The sequence below is a fragment of the Lycium barbarum genome, chromosome 3 (assembly GCF_019175385.1).
Source record: "Lycium barbarum isolate Lr01 chromosome 3, ASM1917538v2, whole genome shotgun sequence".
NCBI classification, from domain to species: domain Eukaryota; kingdom Viridiplantae; phylum Streptophyta; class Magnoliopsida; order Solanales; family Solanaceae; genus Lycium; species Lycium barbarum.
The window spans coordinates 140,412,754-140,435,811 of NC_083339.1; the positions used below are offsets into that span (position 1 = coordinate 140,412,754).

General features: G+C 37.1%; 3 protein-coding genes across 6 annotated transcripts; 2 read left to right on the forward strand and 1 right to left on the reverse strand.

The window, feature by feature from the left end:
* The first annotated feature begins 10,739 nt into the window (after positions 1-10,739).
* Positions 10,740-14,197, forward strand: LOC132633033 (aquaporin NIP6-1-like). The gene is made up of 5 exons (XM_060349226.1): positions 10,740-11,326; positions 11,464-11,688; positions 11,772-11,966; positions 12,157-12,218; positions 13,621-14,197. Exons 1-5 carry the CDS (start codon positions 11,099-11,101, stop codon positions 13,823-13,825), a joined length of 915 nt encoding a protein of 304 aa, XP_060205209.1. The 5' UTR covers positions 10,740-11,098; the 3' UTR covers positions 13,826-14,197.
* LOC132633035 (uncharacterized) lies at positions 13,906-21,454 on the reverse strand. Of its 4 annotated transcripts, XR_009579527.1 has the most exons (3): positions 20,764-21,454; positions 17,574-17,787; positions 13,906-16,276 (listed from the first exon to the last, which is right to left on the reverse strand). XR_009579527.1 is itself a non-coding variant. In XM_060349229.1 (2 exons), the coding sequence occupies exon 1, from the start codon at positions 21,143-21,145 to the stop codon at positions 20,798-20,800; it is 348 nt and encodes a 115-aa protein (XP_060205212.1). In that variant the 5' UTR covers positions 21,146-21,453; the 3' UTR covers positions 13,906-16,276; positions 20,764-20,797. The 4 variants fall into 4 exon arrangements, 3 of the variants coding, with proteins under 3 accessions (XP_060205212.1, XP_060205214.1, XP_060205211.1); XM_060349229.1 differs by lacking the exon at positions 17,574-17,787 and having other exon boundaries at positions 20,764-21,453; XM_060349231.1 differs by lacking the exon at positions 13,906-16,276 and having other exon boundaries at positions 17,362-17,787.
* Positions 16,063-18,919, forward strand: LOC132633034 (aquaporin NIP6-1-like). The gene is made up of 5 exons (XM_060349227.1): positions 16,063-16,284; positions 16,597-16,821; positions 16,916-17,110; positions 17,602-17,663; positions 18,715-18,919. The coding sequence occupies exons 1-5, from the start codon at positions 16,063-16,065 to the stop codon at positions 18,917-18,919; spliced, it is 909 nt and encodes a 302-aa protein (XP_060205210.1).
* Positions 21,455-23,058: the final 1,604 nt, after the last annotated feature.

Below are 23,058 nucleotides of genomic sequence, written 5' to 3' on the forward strand. Positions count from 1 at the left end.
AAATAAAGGAAAAGTCAGTACACTTGAATTGTACTGGTATATAAAGAGACTGAATGAAACAAACATGGCACATGAAATAATAATACAACAACAACAATAACAACAAGCCCAGTAGAATCCCACCATGTGGGTTCTGAGGAGGGTAGAGTGTACGCAGACCTAACCCCCACCTTGAAAGGTCGGGCGGCTGTTTCCAAAAGACCCTTGGCTCAAAAGAGGAAAACAAGACAAAAAGTCAAATAAGGACAAGCATATCAAAAACAATATGAAAACGAGGAATAACAAAAGAGAGAAAGTCATGGTAGAACAGTCCAGAGAGAAAGTCATGGTACAAAGGCCCAACAAATATAAGCAGACATCAAATGCAGAAATCAAATGGCAATAAACGAATGAGCAAAACTACAACTACTATGGTGAAAGGATAAGCAACCAACCTAGCCTTCTATCCTAATCTGAGTCCTCCACAACCTCTTATCTAAGGTCATGCCCTCGGTAAGCTGAAGCTGTGCCATGTCCTGTCTAATCACCTCTCCCCAATACTTCTTCGGCCTCCCTTTACCTCTCTTGAAACCGTCCATAGCCAGCCTCTCACACATCTGCACTGGAGCATCTGTGTCTCTATTCTTCACATGCCCAAACCATCTCAGCCTCGCTTCCCGCATCTTGTCCTACACCGATGCCACTCCCACCTTGTCCTGGATATATTCATTCATAATTCTATCCCTCCTAGTGTGCCCACACATCCATCGCAGCATTTGCATTTCCGTGACTTTCATCTTCTGAACGTGAAAGTTCTTGACTAGCCAACACCTCGCCCCGTACAATAAAATCGGTCTAACCACCACTTTGTAGAACTTGCCTTTAAGTTTTGGTGGCACTTTCTTATCACACAGCACTCCGGAGGCGAGCCTCCATTTCATCCACCCTGCACCAATACGAAGTGAAACATCATTGTCGATTTCCCCATCTCCCTGTTTAATAGACCCGAGATACTTGAAACTTTCTTTCTTTCGAATGACCTGGGTACCAAACCTCACTTCCTCTGCAGCCTCATGCGGTATGCCACTGAACCTGCACTCCAAGTATTCTGTCTTGGTCCTACTCAATTTAAATCCTTTAGACTCCAACGTCTGTCTCCAGCCCTCCAGCTTATCATTGACTCCGCTGCGAATCTCGTCAATCAAGACTATGTCATCCGCGAACAATATACACCAAGGCACCTCACCTTGTATTTGTCATGTCAATTCATCCATCACCAAGGCTAATAGAAACAGGCTAAGAGCTGAGCCCTGATGCAACCTCATCAGAACATGAAAGTGCTCCGAGTCTCTTCCTACCATCCTTACCCTGGTTTTAGCTTCATCATACATGTCTTTTATCGCTCTAATGTACACCACAGGTACACCTTTAGCCTCCAAGCATCTCCATAGGACCTCTCTTGGCACTTTGTCGTAGGCTTTTTCTAGGTCAATGAATACCATCTGTAAGTCCCTCTTCCGCTCCCTATACCGCTCTACCAATATCCTTACAATATGAATGGCTTCTGTAGTCGAGCGCCCCGGCATGAATCCAAACTAATTCTCTGAAATAGAAACACCTCTCCTCACCCTCATTTCCGCCACCCTTTCCCACACTTTCATAGTGTGACTTAGCAGCTTGATACCTCTATAGTTGTTGCAGCTTTAAATGTCACCCTTGTTCTTGTACAAGGGAATCATTGTACTTCACCTCTATTCTTCCGGCATCTTCGCTGTCTTGAAAATGACATTAAACAACCCAGTCAGGCACTCTAAGCCTACCGTGCCTGCACTCTTCCAAAATTTCCCAGAAATCTCGTCACGTCCGGTCGCTCTTTCCCTGCGCATCCTACGAACAACTCCCTTAACCTCCTCAACCTTTATACTCCTACAATATCCAAAGTAGCGACGCCTATCAGAGTTCTCCAAATCTCCCAACACAATGTCTCTGTCCCCTCCTTCGTTCAAGAGTTCATGAAAGTATGACTGCCATCTCTGTCTAATGTGGGCTACCTGTACCGACACTTTGCCATCCTCGTCCTTGATGCACTTCACTTGATCCAAGTCGCGTGCCTTCCTATCTCTCGCCTTGACAAGCCTAAACAGCTTCTTATCCCCACCTCTGTCCTCTAGTTCTGCATAAAGGCGTTCAAAGGTTGCCGTTTTTGCCGCCGAAACTATCAACTTTGCCTCCTTTCTCGCCATACTATCCGCTTTTCTTCGTTATCCTTTCTATCTACCAACTTTACATATGCCTGCTTCTTTGCTTCCACCTTCATTTGGACTTCTCCATTTCACCATCAATCCCCTCTGCGCCTACAACGGCGGCCTTTTGAGACTCCCAATACCTCTCTAGTTGCTTCCCTAATGCAAATGGCCGTCCTATCCCATATACTGCTCGCATCCCCCCTACTATACCACGTTCCCATAGCCCTCAACTTCTCCCCCATCTCTACGGCACTAGACAAAGTCAAACTCCCCCACCTAATCCTCGGTCGGTCATCCACGACCCTCTTCTTCTTCTTCTTCCTCCTTATCTCCAAATTCATCACTAATAGCTTATGTTGGGTCGTAAGATTCTCACTCGAAATGACCTTGCTGTCCTTACAGAGGCCTTTATCATCTTTTCTACGGAGCAAAAAATCTATCTGCATCGCAGCCACCGAGCTACGGAAGGTCACTAAGTGCTCCTCCTTCATCGAAAAACTCGAGTTGGCTACCACCAATCCAAAAGTCTTTACGAAATCCAGGAGTGAGACTCCTCCACCGTTCCTGTCCCCGAAGTCAAATCCTCCATGCATCTCGTCATAACCCCTCGAAACAGACCGAGTGTGCCCATTGAAATCTCCTCCTATGAATAACTTCTCAATAGGCGGTATACTGACTACCACTTCGTCCAAGTCCTCCCAAAAGCGCCTTTTTTCCTCCTCGTCCAAGCCCGCTTACGGCGCGTAAGTACTAATAATATTCAAGGTGAACCCTTCAACGACCAACTTAATCGTCATCATCCTGTCATTGATCCTCCTAACCTCTACCACCTGATCTATAAGCTCACTATCTACTAAGATCCCTACCTCATTCCTATACCTCGACTTACCCGAGAACCAAAGCTTGTACCCGTCTACATCCTTAGCTTTAGGTCCTACCCATTTAGTCTCTTGGACGCAAGCAATATTAATCCTCCTCTTCTTAAGAATCTTAACTAACTCTATGGACTTTCCCGATAAAGTCCCAATATTCCAAGACCCCACTCTCAACCTAAAAGCTCCCTCAACCCCCTTAGCACCCCAACCCTAGCCCCCGTCCCCAACCGAGAACGTGACCCTAGTCTACCATCCCTCACCAAAGCCAGTAAAGCAAATATATGTTAGTGAAAGGTTAATCTAAGATAAACAAAGGATCAATACTAAAGCACAAGTTAGCAAGAGTAGGAAAAATTTATAAGGCTAAAAGACAGAGAAATGGCTACTGGAGGTACTGACTCCAAGTAAATAAAACCTGTTCACCACCAAAAAATCTCAGTTTGCCGCCGGAAATATTGTTCTCTGCGGAAAAGTACTGTTCACTGGCCAGAATCACTGTTCACCGCCAGGAACTGCCAAAAAACTTAAGTACATGTGCAGAAACTGACCGGAAACCTACTGGTGAAGGGTTTCCGATCGCAGGGTAGAAGAGGAAATAAAAGAGAGAAAAAAAACAAAAAAGGGAGAAGGAAAGAGAAGAGAACAGAGGAGAGAGAGAGATCTCACCAGTGGTAGTGGTCGTCGTTGTCGGTCGCCGGTTGGGGTGGCTTGGTTGGAGGGGTGGATGGGGTTCGGGGTTGGGGGGCCTGAAACTTACCGTTATGGGGGAAGGTGAGAGGGGAGAGAGGGCGGAGGAGAGAGAATAATAAAAATGAAATTAAAATTGTAAGCTGAACATGAACATGAATATTATCTGATATGAATATGTATGTGTATCATGAGTAAAAAAAATTCAGTTTGTAAAGATATATGTGGGAGAGCATTATTATAACCGACATGTAACCACTACGTGAACACATGGCGTCTGATCTCTAGCCGATCAGCTAATCCATCTTGTACCTTGCCGGGGTACTAGACATGAACATGAATGGATCCAATAACCACAATGGGTAAATATGAAGGTATCGTCCTAACTGGGCGGAGCGATCCTTATCCTACACTGGATACGTAGTTTCAGGCTGTCTGAGCCTTCTCGGTAATCTGTACAACTCCCAAAACATGAACATAGATATGGTTGGCTTAGTAGCCCATGAATTATATAACTTGCTTTAAACGTGATTCCTGCTTGTATTACAACATGAAGATACTATATAATATAACTTGTATGAAAACATGGAAAACATGTAGAAGTTCATGAAAATAAACATAAAAGTTCATATGTTGCATTTAAGAACCCATAGAATGCAAAGTAGGGGTTTTCATGGATTACATACAGATTCTGAATAACCAAAAGGGAATATTAAGAATACAAAATGAAGTAATCATACAAACATGGTAAATCATGGTACATGAATTTAGGATTATTATGAATATGGCTAAAACCCTATTTTTGGTAAACATTCGTATAATCATGGAGGAACATGACGTTAAGAAGAACAATGATGTTCCTACACATAGATAGAAACTCTACATACCTGTAAATGCTCCAAAACTTGTAATAGAATTCCAAAAGCTTGAACTTTGAACCTTGAACTTTCAGATGGATTTTCTTGAAAACCCTAGGTTAAGAATAGTGGAATTCGCTTAGGAATTGATTATACTATGATAGAATCCCCTGAAAATACGTGGAAAGGACATACTTTGATGTAGGAGATGGTTGAGAAGAGAAAACCTTCGTGCTAAAGCTTGGGACTTGTGAAAACTGATTTTCTAGAATAAAGTGTCGTATTTATACTGTTTGCTATTCGACGGTCTGAGTCTGGGTAAGTATGGGCCGTCAACATGTCGACAATACGTCGATTGGATCTTCGTTTGTGCAAATTAGAGGGAATCAGAGAAGTGTACTTTTTGAAGCGAAAGTACGGTGGAAAGGATAGTGCATCATTGACGGTTGTTGACGGTTCGTCGATTCGACTGTACTGTCAGTAGTTTGAGAAAGTCCAGAGAGTTTGCAAAAAGAGGTTCTAGGGACGGTGCATTTTGATGAGCCATCGATCAATCAACGGTCCGTCCCTCTGGCCATTGAATGCCACCTGCAGAATTGAGTATGTTTTTTCAACTTAAACTCCCTTTTTTGGCTTCTGGGATCCTTGAGTCATAGACGCGGCTTAGTTTAAAGGTACGAGGTCTTACAGGCATGGATGAGTTGCCAACTTTCCATGCTGAGAATATGCAAAACAAAATGTAAATCATTTAGGTAGAATTTTACCTTCAGGCTTAAGGCAGAATTTTGAACCCAAAACTCTAAATTTTTTAAATTTTTGACTGAGCAGGGGTTCGAACCCGAAATCAAGAAGTTCTAACGAAGAACAAAAATTAAAGACCACCAATTTAATGGACAAAAATTTAAAACCACCCCAAAATAGGGCATTCCTGCGAATTGTACCTTTCAGTTTTGTGTTTGTCCTTTTCATCTCTTTTTCATGATGATGATGAACAACTTTCTTATCAGTATAGATGAAGAATGAATAAAGGTGCATATAAGAAGACAAGCTTGAGCCTAACGTTTTGGACCGATATTAGCTCCGCATCGTATAATAACACTCTCCTACTAGTCCTACTAGCTGCTAATTTTAGTCAACTTTGTAGCTAGAACTGATGCTCATTTTATCGTGATCACTTGATCTAGAAAAAGAATAATGAAAGAACTATAAACTGTTTAAGTTGTTACAATTGAAACACATAGTGTTATTCTATTTTTTATTGAATTTAATCTACAAGACGTGTTTGTACTTGCTTATCAATTTCTTTAAAAAAATTATGTTAAGACACATTATTTCTAGAGAGCCCTTTTTCTTTGATACATGCACAGATAGTGACAACCTTTAACACTCATGTCTATTAGCGATTTTTTTTTTTCAAATATATTAATAATGACTAATTTTAACCAAGTTCTTAGCTAGAGTGGGCGCTTGTCTCATCATAGCTATTCACTATTCGTTTGGGTTCGATTTCTCCAATCCAAGGCGATGTAGCATTAATATATACTATATGTTTCAGTTTCACGTCAATGCATTAATTTTTCTTCAAACTCTAAATTTGTCTAAAATATTTATAAATATTTAATTATGAACTCAGTTATTATTCTCTACAACAACAATAACATACCCAAATTTTCACATGTAGGGTTTGGGGCCGATGAGTGTATGCAAACTTTACCTCTATCTTTGTGTGTGTGGGGAGGGGGGGGGGGGGGGGGAAGGGGTAGAGAAGTTGTTTTCGATATACCCTCGGTTCAAAGAAAAATGTTTTTCAGAAAAGATTTGAAAGAAATGCAAGAATCGAAGGTTATAATGAAAAGAAAAGTACTGACAGTTAAAATATAATAAGGATAGCAAAAGTAAAAGAAACAACAATAGCAATAGAATTGCTGAATATAGAATAATGCCAATAATATCAGTTATTATTATATATTAATTTAAAGTAATTGTTATAGGAGAAAATACTTTAAATTCTGAATTCACCTCTTGGTTCGATGAAAGATTTTGAAATCCATCCAATTAAGAGTGCTCAGATTCTTGCTGTTTTCCATGTGTTAAAAAGCAGGTCTATACTCTATTTCCCACCCCTAAAATTTTATACCAATTCATCGCAGACAAGAAACATTAAATTTGAAGGACGCTGTCCATTTGAAATGACAGTTTCCTTAAAGAATTTGTTTTAATTGGTTTCACATCTTAATAGTTTAGCCTGTGATTCTGAAAAACAAAAAGGCATAGAGAGGAACCATTCATATCTGAAGCACTAGAATTTGTTCTTTACTTTGAGTTTTATTCCTCCATCAGATAAAAATCTTTTCACTGTCTATTCGATATTTTTCTTCACTTGTTTGTATCTTCTCCATGTTGCAAGTATCTATTACTATGTCTAGCCGTATACAAATCCACACGCCTTTAGCGACTTAGTATTCGAGAGTGGCAATAAAGGAATTTGGAGATATATATTATTATTATCATTTTTACCTAACGAAGCAGAAGATAAATAATGATATTTTCCTTCTCATTAAACTTTTTTTTTGAAAAAAAAAACATTGATCAACTAATGCAATGGTCTTTTACGTATTTAATCTTTGGACGGTTATTACATATCGTTTCATATAATGTATTGTATTGTACTGTATTGTTTTGACAAATATAGAATCTGGATAAATTGTACCGGTTCTCGTCCTTTAATTTCATATTATATAATGCCACATACCAGAAATCCGAAGAATAAAAACAATATTACAAAAAAAAAAAAAAAAAAAAAGAGAGAAAGAGTAGGATACGAGGTAGAGTTCTTTCTTATAAAAAAAATAGGATAAATGATAAAATATAATTATTAAATAATAAGTAAGGGCAAAAAGAGAAAAAAATGTTAACGTAAATACGTGATCACAAAATTAATTGCTACATAAATAATACTTTTTCTCATTATATAACAACATATTTAACTGTATAATACAACAAAATCCAGTGTACATTCAAAATAAATATTGTTTTAAAGTAATAATCCGGCACAATAGCAACAACCATTCAAACAAGCTGTAAAATTGAAGGGGCCTAATGCTGGTATCCTTCCTTTTGTACCATCAACCGCACCTGTTCAAAGTTCCTTGCCTTTTTCCCCTTGAACTGGCCGACTAATTATCACCATTAATATGACGAGTCAATTCTTCAATTCTTCTTTTGTTTAATGATTATGTCTGGAAATTAATTATGCCAATGACTTTTTTTCATTGCAGTTGTCACTCTTTAAATGATGGATGCAATGAGAAATGAGAACCACCAAAATTGTAGGAAAAAAGGAGAAGAAATAATGCTAAAATAAAGAAGGAAAATAAGAAAGACTAAAGACAAACCTTGTTATAGTACTTGATCAGTGTGACTACGTCGTTGAAGAGAAAAGTTAGCTTTACTATTCATTACACAAATATTCCCTGCATTATTGATGTTTGATAGTATTGTTTTCTTTCCAGTTTATGATTTACTAAAAGCTGACATATATTTAGTACAAAGCCTTCATCTGAATGCTTGAGGCAGTGGCGGAATCACATGCAATAAAGAGAATTCAATTGAATATTTTTCGTTGGGAAGTCGGTGCAAATAGAACTACAATTTTTTTTCGATACATATATAAATGTTTGAATTCCTAAGAGAGGTACATGTTTAGAATATTGACTTAAAGGAAATATTGGAAGAACTATTCCATTACCCATTCCTTGCCATTTTTTTGAAGCATCAGCTAAATATATTTGATTATAGAGAATTTGTATGTTGACTTCATATTCATGACGTACCAAATAAGAAAGCCAAAGTGGGAGGCATGGAGATCCCACCAATATTTAAATGCATTATTGACATTATATTGCGTTTGATTTTGGAAAACAATACGCCAAATTTCTTTAAATTTCAGTTTCTAGCCATCTGCTCAAGTTTTGTGAACAAAATTACTCGGCACATGCTTACAAGCTAGCCCAAACATGCCACGTTTATTAAAAAAAAAAATCTATTTCTTGCAGTATATATATGAGTCCATCTACATTTACCACCTACTAACTTTTTTTTTTTTTTTTTTTGGGTTTTCCGATCCATTGGGTATCCGGCCTCTACATTGAGGCCCTGGCTAATCCAGATTAACGCCACGTAAGAACTATTTAAGGAAAAAACACTTCCTAACAAGATTTTTCTATGTACAAGACTCGAACTCAAAATCTCTAATTAAGGATGGAGAGATTCTGTTCATCCCACCCAAACTTCTGTTGGTTAAATACTACCTACAAAGTTGTTAGTATAACCTAATGGAGTACAACATAGAACTTATTCCGTCTAATTATTTTTAAAAAGCCATAAAGCATTATCAATTAAGTGCTAAACTCACTGATTTGACAGACGACCATGGATTCTTCTGATCTTCTTTTGCTTAATGATTATGTTTGGAAATTAAATGAATAATGCTGGGACATTCTTTTTTATTGCACTTGGTCACGCTTTAAATGGTGGATGCAATGAGAAGTGAGAGCCACCAAAAACAGATGGAAAAAAGAAAAAAGAAGTGAAGGAGAAGACCCGAGAAGAAAAGAAAAGGACAAACCGTATTACACTTCGAACGCAGTAGGCCTACGTTGTTGATTGGGAAAAGCTTTGACATTCATTAATTAAAGATTCCCTGCCATTATATGCACTTTTAGTATAAATTTCCAGTTAATGTTTTTACCAAAAGCAGTATATTTGATTTAGTATGAAATCCTGCATGTGCGTGGATGCCTTCCATTCCACTGACCTTCCTTATTTTTTATATTTCTTATTCGATATTTGGTATCTATTTTGAAACTCCGATTAGTCCAGATTTGTGTTGCGTAAGACCCATTAACAAGGTAAACGCACCCTGTTGGGACCTTTTCATTCTTAGAACTCGAATCCGAAACTTTTAATTAAGGATGAAGGGATGTTATTCATCCACCACGACCCTTGGTGGTAATTAACGCTAACTCTAAAAATGGAATATTGCTAGGTGACTTGTTCCAGCATCTTCCGGCTTAATGAAGCACTTAATTAGAAGTTATAATTCTTAAAGACCTCCTATAATTTAAAGTTGTACTTTGGGACTCTCATATGCTTGCAAATTAAATGTTAGTTCTAGGAATCTATAGGTTTGGGTTCTTAATTTTCGTAAATATGAGTCAGGACCTCATCAATATTTAGGTTCCCTAAAGTGAAAATTTTAGGTGTTATGACCTCGTCAAAATGTTTTATAAGTAAATGAATGCCTAAAGGAAGTTAGTAGAACAAGCCATACACATTGTGGAGCAAGGTCGATTTGGGGTTTGGGGGTTTCCTTTTTCCTTTCTCCTAACAATCATGACAATAATTCAAAGAATGATTTACTTTATTAAAGGAAAATGTATATAGATTGATTTTTGGCCACTTCCTAGCAATTCACCTACCGTGATTCTTTAGATGGGAGCATGGACAACTAAACACCTACGTGTCCATAAATTTTATTTCTTTTTTGAAATAATATTTCAAGATTATTTCATATAAGTATTTGTTTATCAAATAGGTCCATTATTTCTGTTTCATTTGAAATATGAAAAACAGATTTTAGGAATTTTTCCAAGATTTTACTCCCAAAACTTTAAACGTGTCTTCATATCCAAATACAAATTTAACTTTCAAACACTTTTTTTTTCAACTTAACTTCAAATCAGAGGCGGACTCAAGATTTAAATTTAATGGGTTAAACATTTAAGATCTTAACATTGTACTCATTATACTGTAAAAAATTATGGGTTCAAATATAAGTATTTCTTAGTAATATTATAATAGGTTTCACATATATAGCTAGATCCTGAGTCGAAAGTAACGAGTTCATCAAAATCCGTAGCCTAAGCCTACATCTACCCTTGCTTCAAATATTACATTTTTGATATATCAACCAATTCATATCCAAGCACCTGCTAAGCAGCTGGAGCAAAATAGTCAGCTCCATGATTGTATGGTACAGGATCTTGTGTTAATTAATAACAAGATCAAGTGGGCAGGGATAGAAAAAAAAATGACTGATGTCTAGAGTTCAATGCTTCAGTTCCTTTAAATTCCAAATGCAAAGGTTTTTGATTCGTGCCCCACTTTCCACTTCCAAATCCCACTTTCCTTTTCAATCTTTCAATTCCATCCACTAACTTTTTCTCCTCTCTTGGGATTCTCCAAGTCAAACATTCTTAATGGCTGATGATGCAATTACTACTATAAATAGCATGCATTGGTGGCTCACTGTCAGTAGACACATTACAAAGTAGAGTTAACTCAAGCTTGTCTAGCTGTTAATAAATTCTAGAGTATTTGTTTTTTCCTTACAATAATAGTTTTATCTTTGAGAAATAGAACTATCTGATTTAACTCGTTCTCAATAGTCACGATGGACCCTGAAGAAGGTGTGTCAGCCCCTTCAACACCAGCAACACCAGGAACTCCTAGTTTTCCTCTCTTTGATGGATTAAAGCACGAGAGAAAAAACGGCAATGGCAAAAAATCCCTTCTTAAGAGCTGTAAATGCTTCAGTGTCGAAGCATGGGCCACGGAAGAAGGAACCTTGCCCGCTGTTTCATGCATGTTACCTCCTCCTCCTGTCTCCCTAGCCAGAAAGGTGAGAAAATAAACACAGCCATATTCAGAATTCAAATTACATCAACATTGAGTTCAGTTGAACCTGTTGATTATATACTGTCTTTATAGGCGAATGCAACTGCTGATATGAAGATTGGTTTGTATTATATGTTTCAGGTGGGAGCAGAGTTTATAGGTACTCTGATACTAATCTTTGCAGGGACAGCCACACCAATTGTGAACCAGAAGACACAAGGCTCTGAAACCTTAATTGGACTGGCTGCCTCGAGTGGGCTGGCTGTAATGATTGTCATTCTGTCAACTGGCCACATCTCTGGAGCCCATCTCAACCCTGCTCTGACCATTGCTTTTGCTGCTCTCAAGCATTTCCCCTGGAAACATGTACTATTACCTGCTCCGTACCACTTAATTCACTTATGGCTCTTGTTTAAGTTGTCGAGTGCGTTAATTTTACTTTTTGACAGGTTCCTGTGTATATTGGAGCACAAATTATAGCATCATTATGTGCTGCATTCACACTAAAGGTGGTTTTGCACCCAATAATGGGTGGTGGAGTCACTGTTCCTTCTGGTAGTTATGTTCAAGCTTTTGCGTTGGAGTTCATCATCAGCTTTAATCTCATGTTTGTTGTCACTGCCGTGGCCACCGACACCAGAGCTGTAAGCATTCACTCTCTTCTGGTTTCTCTGCTCCTACTTGTCAATTGGACAAAAGTTACACATCCTATTTAATTTGTTTCCAGATCCTTATTAAATAGTGGTTTGTTGCTTTATTCAATCGCAAACTTTACTCACATCCGATATTTACACCGTTATCTAAGCTAGAGTCGTCTTTCTTGTCAAATTATAGGTGGGAGAGCTTGCTGGAATTGCAGTAGGAGCCACTGTCATGCTCAACATACTAATAGCTGGGTAATTATCTGCAATTCTTGCTCTGTTTAACCTGTAGCCATGTGCTGTTCATGTTGCATCTTTTGTACCCTCTCTCGCCACCCACCCACCCCCCCTCTTGGAGGATCTATAGTGTTTTCACGCTTTCCCTCCAGTGTGACTCGAAACCTGGCCCTAACGATCGTGGGCGGAGGTGCTTTACCAACTGAGCAACCCTCACTTGCCCATGTTGCATTTAAAGTGTTCATTAAGCTTTTGCGGCTCCTTTAGAGGCAGATCAGTTACTCCTATGTAACTATCTGAATATTTAAGAGCCAAGACGTTCAATTCCACAGAACCACTTTAAAGGTCGGCTTTTTTTCAGCCTAGTGACATACTATCATCTACTAAGTAACAGCAATCCTTTTCGGTTTTGGCTAAAAATATAATAGGCTCCTGAGACTGCCTAAAAATCATAATCATGAAAAGGTATCATATTACGGCTTTCTTACCCTTTACGGTGCATTGTTTCGCAATGAAATGGTGAGGTCATCCGGATCAGGCGCGGAGCTAGCATTTTAATTACGGGTTCGACAGAATTAGTAGCTTTGGCGCATATCCTGTATTTGTGTTAAAAAATTCACTTAATATGCCTAAATAATTTTTCAAGAATCTAATAAGTTCCTTTTTTAGAATCTAGAACCTATAAAATCAAACTTCTAGCTCCACCTCTTATTCGGATATCTTCATCATAATCAGGTATTCAAAATCAAGTGGTTTCACTAATTTGATCAATCTTTGTAGAATGAGACCTATAAGGGGCCATTTTTTTTCTTCATATTATGGCTCAAACTCAAGACTTCGGTTAAGGCTTAAGGGTTATGGTGGAAGAGGGAATATCTCCAATTAGGATTGAGTAGCCATTTATTTCTTTGAGTGCTTTCCATGCTGATGGATAAAGTCCCCTGAATGAAGATCCATGTACTAAGCTAAAGTGTGTATTTGCCAGCTAAATGGAAGCTTTAGAAGTTACTTTAGGATAAATTAGACAGCTTACTCCCTTCTTTCTTCTTTATGTGACACTTTTGTTTCAAATATAAAATATCTCCACTTAACACCATCTTTTAATAATACCACAACTACACACCATACCAACTTTCTCAAACATTAATTTTTTTTATAGTAACTAATAATTCTGAAAAAATGTTTTCAACAACTATTTCAATATATTTTACACCCCTGCTTATATACATACTGTAGCACATAATTTAACTAGTACTAGTAGTTTATATTCTATCCAAACAATTATGAGACATGAAATGAACAACTATGGGAGCCCAATTCCATAGGAATCACATCTAGACGGTGGATATAGCTTGTGAAACAAAATAAGTAATAGCCTATTTAACGGTCTTCCTCACGATTGGTATCTCTTGTGTTTTAGAGAGACAACTGGAGCTTCAATGAATCCAGTAAGAACCCTGGGACCAGCAGTAGCAGCAGGAAACTACAAAGCCATTTGGATCTACCTCACTGCTCCTATTCTTGGCGCTCTCGTTGGGGCAGGTGTTTACACTGCTGTCAAACTGCCTGATGAAGACAGCAGTAATCATGCGAAGCCTTCACTAGAACAGAGTTTCAGAAGGTGATTCATCAGTAACAATATTACACCATGATAATCACCTATTTTAGTCGATGTGTGCAGTTTTATGAATGTAAAGCATCTGTAAGGCAAGGGTGGGTTGAATAAAACAAAATCTTTCCACTCTCTCCAAATGTACAGATTTTGAGCAAGATAAAACTTATCAAAGAACGGATAAGAGCAGGATATAATGATGGAGAGAGGAAAGAAAGGAATGAGCATTGGTGCCTATGTTTGAGAAGAGCTACTATAGGCAAATTTATGGGATTTGTAGAATTGGTTAGTTTTTACTGGATTGTATAATAGATTTCTGTATAACATGTGTTTCCGTTCACAGAACTAGTGCCATATGAAGTGGAAATTCTTCTTTTTTTCTTCATCTGTCTGATCTTCGAGGGGTATGAAGTGCGGCTGAGTGAGTAGTTTCTTGTTCCATGCTTTTTCTCCTACATCATTTCAGTGCGCGGCTCTCTTCTTCAAAATTCCAGCCATGGTAAATAATTAGGAAGCCAGCTAAATTGCGCTGCAACAGATCCAAAATATGACAGAATAGTTTATCCATGAGACTACCAAAATAGAAAGAAGTATTGTTCATTCATAAAGTATTGCCAAATTGGCACAGGGGAATTCAACTTATTATCATATTAAAAAAAAATTGTTTCTGCATTCAGAGAGCTGCTTTCTGTGTTGAGTTCAACCTGGCATGAAACTGTTACCTCTGTTTGTACACTGCTGATTTAACTATTAATTTTTACCAACAACACTTCTTTTTTTTTCTTTTTTTTTTCTCCCTTTCATAAGCATGTTTCAGTATTGATCATTTACCTCAGAGATCTCTGAGATTACTACATATAATAACAAGGTGATGTGCAGCAAAGAAAACAGATCAGAAGTTGGAGGCTGGCAAATAAATTTGTCCAATCTTATTCTACTAAGATCTTCACATATTCAATAACTTTCAATTTTCAATTATCTTGGTCATCCAAGAAAGAAGGATGATTTACTTGGTATGTCACTGGACTGCTAAATCCATGTAAAAGCAAATTCAACTGCTCCCTCTGTCCCAAAATAAGTGTCACCTTATGTTACCTTTATCAAAAAAAATCAAAAAAAAAAAAAAAAAGTGTCACCTTAGCAAAAAAAAAAAAAATTATCCCAAAATAAGTGTCACCTTAAGAATTCAAGACAAAAATTGACAAGTGTTTTCGACTTTGCCCTTAGCATTAAAGAAGCATTTCTCTTTAATATTGCTCAATTTTCAAAAAACATCTAATAAATAGAGGTAGTTTAGTAAACTCGCCATTATATTTATAGATTTCTTAATGGTCGTGCTTTTTGCTAAGATGACACTTATTTTGGGATGGAGGGAATATTTTTTAAAAGAGGTACTATAAAAATAAAAGTCCAAAATCTGCTTTCGTTAGTAGATTTGGCTCTTAAGCTTAGGACAAACAATACAGCAGAAACAAGATCCAAAGTCCTAATGACAACTATTCTACCGAGGGTGATGTGCATATAATTAATTCATCAATGAAATGAAAATTAGATAAAAACATGATCTCAAACTTGAAAGAAAAATCAATTATTGAAGACATAAGATTTAGAGTGAAATGGCATCCAATTGTGAAAGCAATTTACATGCAATGTATGTTTCTATAGGAGCTGCTCCCAAGAGCAATGTACTCATGAAGATCCTAACAGAGAAAAACAAAAACAATTCACGTAATGCTTGCAAGGCTTGCCCTGGTGCTCAGTCTACTGCTGCAATAAAAAATTTCAACTTCACTTCAAATTCTATTTTTATTTTTACAAATATCAACCAATCTATATGTCCAAACACCTGCTACGTAGCTGGAGCAAAATAGTCAGCTGCATGATTGTATGGTACAGGATCTTGTGTTAATTAATAACAAGATCAAGTGGGAAACAGGAAATACATGACTGATGTCTAGAGTTCAAATGCTTCGACCCTTTAAATTCCAAATGCAAAGGTTTGTGATTGGCGCCCCACTTTTTCCACTTGCAAATCCCACTTCCCTTTTCAATATCCACTAACTTTCTCTCATCTCTTGGGATTATCCAAGTCAAACATTCTTAATGGCTGATGATGCAATTAGCACTATATATAAATAGTATTCATTGGAGGCTCACTGTGATCACTAGTCACAAGGACAAAGGAGCTAGAGTTAACTCAAACTTGTCTAGCTGTTATTTGTACTTGTTTTTCCAGTTACTAATAATAGCATGGACCCTGAAGAAGGTGTGTCAGCCCCTTCAGAACCAGAAAATCCAGGAGCTCCCCGTGTTCCTCTCTTTGATAGTTTCAATCATGAGAGAAAAAAGGGCATAAAATCCTTTCTCAAGAGCTGCAAATGCTTCGGTATGGAAGCATGGGCCTCGGAAGATGGAACCTTGCCGGCTGTTTCATGCACGTTACCTCCTGCTCCTGTCTCCCTAGCTAGAAAGGTGAGAAAACAAACAGAGATAGATTCAGGATTTGAAATTATATTAACTAGTGAAATTACAGGTTATTTAAAATTTAGTGATTTTTAACATATCGGAGTGTGTAATTTCTTTTGTCGAAAACATCGAGTTCAGTTGAATTCATTGATTATATACTACATAAGCCTCTATATGCAAATGCAACTACTAATATGAAGAGGGGAATCTAAGTAGTTCAGTTAGTTAGCAGGGTTCTTTTCCCACCTTGTAATCCCATCCGCCTATCTGTTAATAAAAAAAAATACTGATATGACGATTGGTTTATTTGTGTCTCAGGTGGGAGCAGAGTTTATAGGTACTCTAATACTAATATTTTCTGGGACAGCCACAGCCATAATGAACCAGAAGAAACAAGGCTCTGAATCTTTAATTGGACTGGCAGCCTCAACAGGGCTCGCTGTAATGATTGTTATTCTGTCAACTGGTCACATCTCTGGTGCCCATCTCAACCCGGCTGTGACCATTTCTTTCGCTGCTCTCAAGCATTTCCCCTGGAAACATGTATTGACTGACTATAAACTCTGTTTTATTAGTACCACTCAACTTATGGTTCTTGTTTATGTCGTTAGGTGCTTTTAATCTTTATGTTATACAGGTTCCTGTGTACATTGGAGCACAAATTATAGCATCATTATGTGCTGCATTCACACTCAAAGTAGTTTTGCACCCAATAATGAGTGGTGGAGTCACTGTTCCTTCTGGTAGTTATGTTCAAGCTTTTGCTTTGGAGTTCATCATCAGCTTTAATCTCATGTTTGTTGTCACTGCAGCGGCTACCGATACTAGAGCTGTAAGCATTTACTCTCTGGTTTCTTTGTTCTATGCTTGGCTACTTCGTCCGTTGGACAAAAATCACATACAACAACAACAACAACAACAACCCAGTGAAATCCCACAACGTGGGGTCTGGGGAGGGTAGAGTGTACGCAGACCTTACTCCTATCAAGGTAGGACGGCTGTTTCCGAAAGACCCTCGGCTCAATAAAAAGCATAAAAAGAGGTCAGATAAGGCTAAGAAATCCAAAGCGATATGGAAATGCAAATAACGAAAGCGACACAAATAAATAACAAAAATCACATACCAATGCCTATTTAATTTGTGTCTAGATCCTTATTAAATAGTAGTAGTCACTTCTTTTTTGGTCTAACTCACTTCCTTTTTTCTGTGTGAGTTTCGGAAATATCCCCATTCATAGGTCCGAGATCTACATCTAGTTGTGAGATTATCTAAGCGAAAAAGTTACTCGCATCACCATTATCGTCTTTCTTGGCAAACTCCAGGTGGGAAAGCATGCAGGAATTGCAGTAGGAGCCACTGTCATGCTCAACATACTAATTGCCGGGTAATTATCTGCAACTCTTGCTCTGTTTAAGCTTAGCATGTCCCGTTAATTTTGCATCTTAAGTGTGTTCATTGAGTTTTTGCTGCTCCTAGTACAATTTGGTGAAGAGACTCCATGTATTTATCTGCATATTTACGAGTCAAGATGTTCAACCTCATGAACAATTTAAACGCCGGCCTTCTCACGGGCACAGCCTAGTGACATACTATCATTTGAAAAAACAAGTAACAACAATCACATTTTTCGTTTTCGTTTGGCTACTCATAGAGTCTCCTGAGTTATGGAATGCCTAAAAATGATGAAGTGGTATCGTCATAGAGCTTTCTACCCCTTTAGGGTGGCCACTATTATGCGATGATATCTTCATCATATATCAGGTATTTAAGATTAAGTGGTCTGACTAATCTAAATTTGTGTCGTGTAAGACCCATTAAGGGGAATGTTGGGTGAGAAATTATATCCTCACACCACACTCTTTTATTGCAAAGAGAAGATCTTCAATCAGGATTGAGTAGCCATTTATTTCTTTGACCGCTTTTCATGTTGATGGACAAAGTCCCACTGGATGAAGATCCATGTACTTGGTAACGGGTCTGTTCGTGCTTAATGGACGCTTTATTAGTTACTTTAGGACTTTGGTGCATAAAGTAGACAGCTTACTTGAATAAAATACTCCCTCTTTTCCTATATACGTCACACTTTATTAAAAAAAATATCTCCACTTAAAACCATTTTCTAGTAATATTAACTTTTCCAACTTTCTCAAGCACTAGAAACAATTTATAATTAATAATTCTTAAAACATCTTTTCAACAATTATTTCAATATATTTACACCGCCCCTACATATGTACTATAACACAATTTAAACTAGTATAGTTTATACCTGTTCAAACAATGATTTGACATAAAAGTGAATGAACTATGAAGTAGTACATACAGAAAAAAGAAGTAATGACAGCCCAATTCCACAGGAATGACTACGTAGCTTGTGAAGAAAATAATAGCCCATTTAACTGTCTTCCTCACAATTTGTATTTTCTTGGCTTTAGGGAGACAAGTGGGGCTTCAATGAATCCAGTGAGAACCCTGGGACCAGCAGTAGCAGTAGGAAACTATAAAGCCATTTGGGTCTACCTGACTGCTCCGTTTCTTGGCGCTCTCACTGGGGCAGGTGTTTACTCTGCAGTCAAACTGCCTGATGAAGATGGCAATAATCATGCGAAGCCTTCACCCGAACATAGTTTCAGAAGGTGATTCATCAGTAACATCATCAAACCGTGATAATCACCTATTTTAGTCGATGGTGTGCAGTTTATGAATGTAATAACATCTGGAAGGCAAGGGTGGCTGAGTAAAAAAAATCTTTCCACTCTCCAAATGTACAGATTTTGAGCAAAATATAACTTATCAAAGAACAGATTGGAGCAACGAACGGAGAAAGGAAAGAAAGGAATGACTGTGGTCTGTGGTGCCTAAGTTTGAAAAGGCCCACTATTAGCAACTTATCCGATGTTAAGAATTTGTGACTTTTTTACAGGATTGTAGAAGAGATTTCTGTATAATATGTGTTTTACATTCACAGAAATAGTGCCACGTGAAGTGAATTATTTTTCTTCTTCTGAAATCTTGGAGGGGTATGAAGTGCAGCTGAGAGACTAGACTCTTATTTCATGCTTTGTCTCCTACGCCATTTTACTGCGTGGCTCTCTTCTTTGAAAATTTCAGCCATCGTGTATAATTAGGAAGCCAACTAAATTGCACTGAAACAGATGCAAAACACGAAAATATTGTTCATCCATTGGACTATCAAAAGAGAAAGAGATATTGTTCATCATTAAAGTACTGCCAATTTGGCACAGGGAAATCCAGCTTATTATCATATTAAAAGTTTTCCTTCTGCAATTAGAGCGCTGCATAACTGAAATAAACTCTCCGTATTGAGTTCGACCTGACATGAAACTGTTACTTCTACTTGTGCAATGCCGATTTAACTATTAAAATTTTCACCAACACTTCTATTTTCCTTTTATAAACATGTTTCGGTATTGATCGTTGACCTTAGATATCTCTGAAATTACTAAATGTAATAACAAGGTGATGTGCAGCAAAGGAAACAGATAACTAGTTGGAGGCTGACAAATAAATTGCTCAATCTTAAGCCACTAAGATCTTCACATATTCAATAACTCAAAATTTCAATAACAATTATCTCATCCTCCAAAAAAGAAGGATGCTTTACTTGCTATGTCACTTGAATGCTAAATCCGTGTGAAAAGAAAATTCAACTATCTTCTAAAAGAGGTACTATAAAAAAAAATAATAAAAAAAAAAAAACAGAAACAAAGAAGGCCAAAATCTGCTTTCTTTGGTAGATTTGGCTATTTCGCTTGGGACAAATAAGCAAGCAGAAAAAAGATCCAAAGTTCAAATAACTGAAATAACAACTATTCTACCAACAGTGATATGCATATAATTAAGTCATGGATTGAAATGACAATTAGATAAAAATATGATTTCAATATTTGAAGGAAAAACCAATAATGGAAAGACAGAAGATTTACAGTAAAATGGTATACAATTGTGAAAGTAATTTAAATGCAAGTATGTTTATATATGAGCTGCTCCCAAGGGCAAAGTACTCATGAAGTTCCTAACAGAGAAAAACAAAAACAATTGACGTAATGCTTATGCCGAGATTCTATCGGAAACAACCTCTCTACCTCCCAAGGTAGGTCTAAGATGTGCGTAAACTCTACCCTCCCGAGACCCCACTTTTGGGATTACATGGGTATGTTGTTGTTGTAATTCACGTAATGCTTACAAGCTTGCCCTAATGGTAAGTCTACTGCTGCCATAACGTTAGGATTCAATCTTTCTGCGACTAATTTATTTTTATCTACTTCATATGACTCACTTGTTCATGAGTATGTAGGTTAAAAGTTCTACATTGTTTGCATTAGAACTCCCATTACATCTCTCTGTTAGAGTCAATTAATCTCTAGTCTAGGTTTTCCTAAATAAAAAAAGAAAAAACAAACATTTTCCAGTTCAAAAATTGAAAAACATTTAAACAAAGAAATTTGAGTGTGGTGAAGTACCAAATTGAATGATCCATTTAAGTCGAGTAACGGATTAAACCATCTGGAGTGCTTTAGCTTGAAGGGATTGATCGGTTGTGCGGTGAATGAAGGATGATTTTTTATAGAGAGATAAAGCGAAAGCAGCGATAAGAGTGCCAAAGACATCGGCAACAGCATCCTTGGTAGACGCACCTGCTGACCTGAAATAACCTAATTCGTCGGCGACCTCCTTAGCGGCGCCGGCAGCGAGGGAGACTATGGATCCGATCAAGATGCTCCTTCTCCGGATGAAAGGGTACCGAGCTCTTTCTGCCAGAACAGTCGTAATCATAGCAATGAAGAAGCAGAAAAGAACGTGGTAAACCTTATCAGGGGCTATCCAGTCATCTCCATCCTCCATATTTTTTCTAAATTTAGAGAAGAAGAAGCAATTTTGGGAAATGCGAGGTTTAGAAGAGTCAAGACATTAGATCTCCTGTCAATTTGAAACTTGGTTTTCTTTGTATTATTATATTATATATCTCTCTTTGGATAGTCGTTACCCATGGTTTCATGAAAGAGTGAATCATCCTTGATGAAATGGTTTGATACTTGCAATTTGCTAAAGTCTTCTTTGATGATGATTACTCGGATCAAATTCACTATCAAAAAGGTCATTGGAACTTTGTTTCTTTATTACTAATCACTATTAGCCTTGTTCATCAACTTAGGAACGCCGTGCGGTTTAGGGTATATGCTTAAGTTATACTACATATACCTAAAATATAGTAAGAATATACTTATATATATCAATATACTTAGGTTATGTAACTTACATATATATATATCTGTGTGTGTGTTTAAGTTATATGTATACTATATATTATAAGTATATTCTTAGTATATTTTAGTTATTTTTCAAGTATATAACTTTCTAGTTTTTAATTTAAGTAGATGTATATTATAAGTATATTCTTAGTATATTTTAGGTATATTCCTAACTTAATATAAGTAAAAATATGAACACAAGTAAATAGAAGAAAGCTCGATGAGCCATATATTTTATTCATTCTTGGATAACATTTATTTGTAAGTTGTAATTTTTTTTAACTTGCAAATAATACATGAGTTGCAAAGAAATAGTAGAATAATAAAATCACCAATTCTCAATCATTTGGTTAATTTTCCCCATATCATATTCGTCCATGGAGATATCTTCAACGTCTTCCATTTGATCCGTCCACTTGCTATCAAATCTTCAATCTCTTCCTCTTCGCCTTCCTCCGCTTCTAAGTTTTGGTTGCGTCGCTCCGATCTAATCCAATCGCGAATGCACACTAGTACTTGTAAGCTAAAGCCGGATAATGAGTGTCAATGGTCTCCAATTTGTTGTCCTGAACCGTAAGGATATCTCGAGTCATTCTTGAGAGTATCGGATGACTTGCCTTGTATTTCTTCCACCATGCTAAGACGTCCAACTCATCTAGTTCCTTGATATCCACATTTGGCTGCATCAAATAAAAGTGATATTCCTCAAAGTTTGCACTACAAGAAGGAGTTGGATGTGAATGTAAAACTTTTAAACCTGACAAGCCCTTTTTGCTACTTTGAGAAGTAGTAGGGCGTGGAGCAACGGGTGTAGCATATTCTTCCAAATTAGAATAATGAGTAAAAACTTTTCTAAACTCGTCATCAATAGCGAGTTCGGCTTCAGCTAAAGATGGTTGAACTCCCTCTTCAATTTCTAAAAATGTATAAATTTGACCAACCAATGCTTTAGTATAAGACACTTTTAAACAAGGATTTAAAAGAGAACCCAATATAAATAAAGTTGGGATGGAAAAAAAATACTTCTTAAATTTTGTTGTCATATCAAAAATAGCCTCTTGATAACCGGGTTTATATTTATACTCTTGTAAAACTCTAGCTATTTCTGCTAAGTAGGCTAAAATTCCGATTACCGTGGGATAGATTTGATTAGAAAAAGCAAAAGTTGCATTATAAAAAATTTCTAAGAGTTCAACACATTCCTTAACATCTTCCCAATGCGTAAAATTTAACCAATCATCACTATTAATATTATATTTGTTGTGAACTTGTTGTATGGGAATACTATACTCATATGCTTGTTGTAGCATAATATAAGTGTAGTTCCACGTAATCTCAATTTCTACTTGAATTTTTTTAGGTCTAAGGTTATTTTCCACACAACAATTCTTAAAATCTCTAAATCTTTCTCTATTAGCATTACAAAAAAGAAACACAACCGCCTCTCTAACTTTTTGAATAGAATCGTCAAAACGCACAAGACCATCTTTAACAACTAAGTTTAAA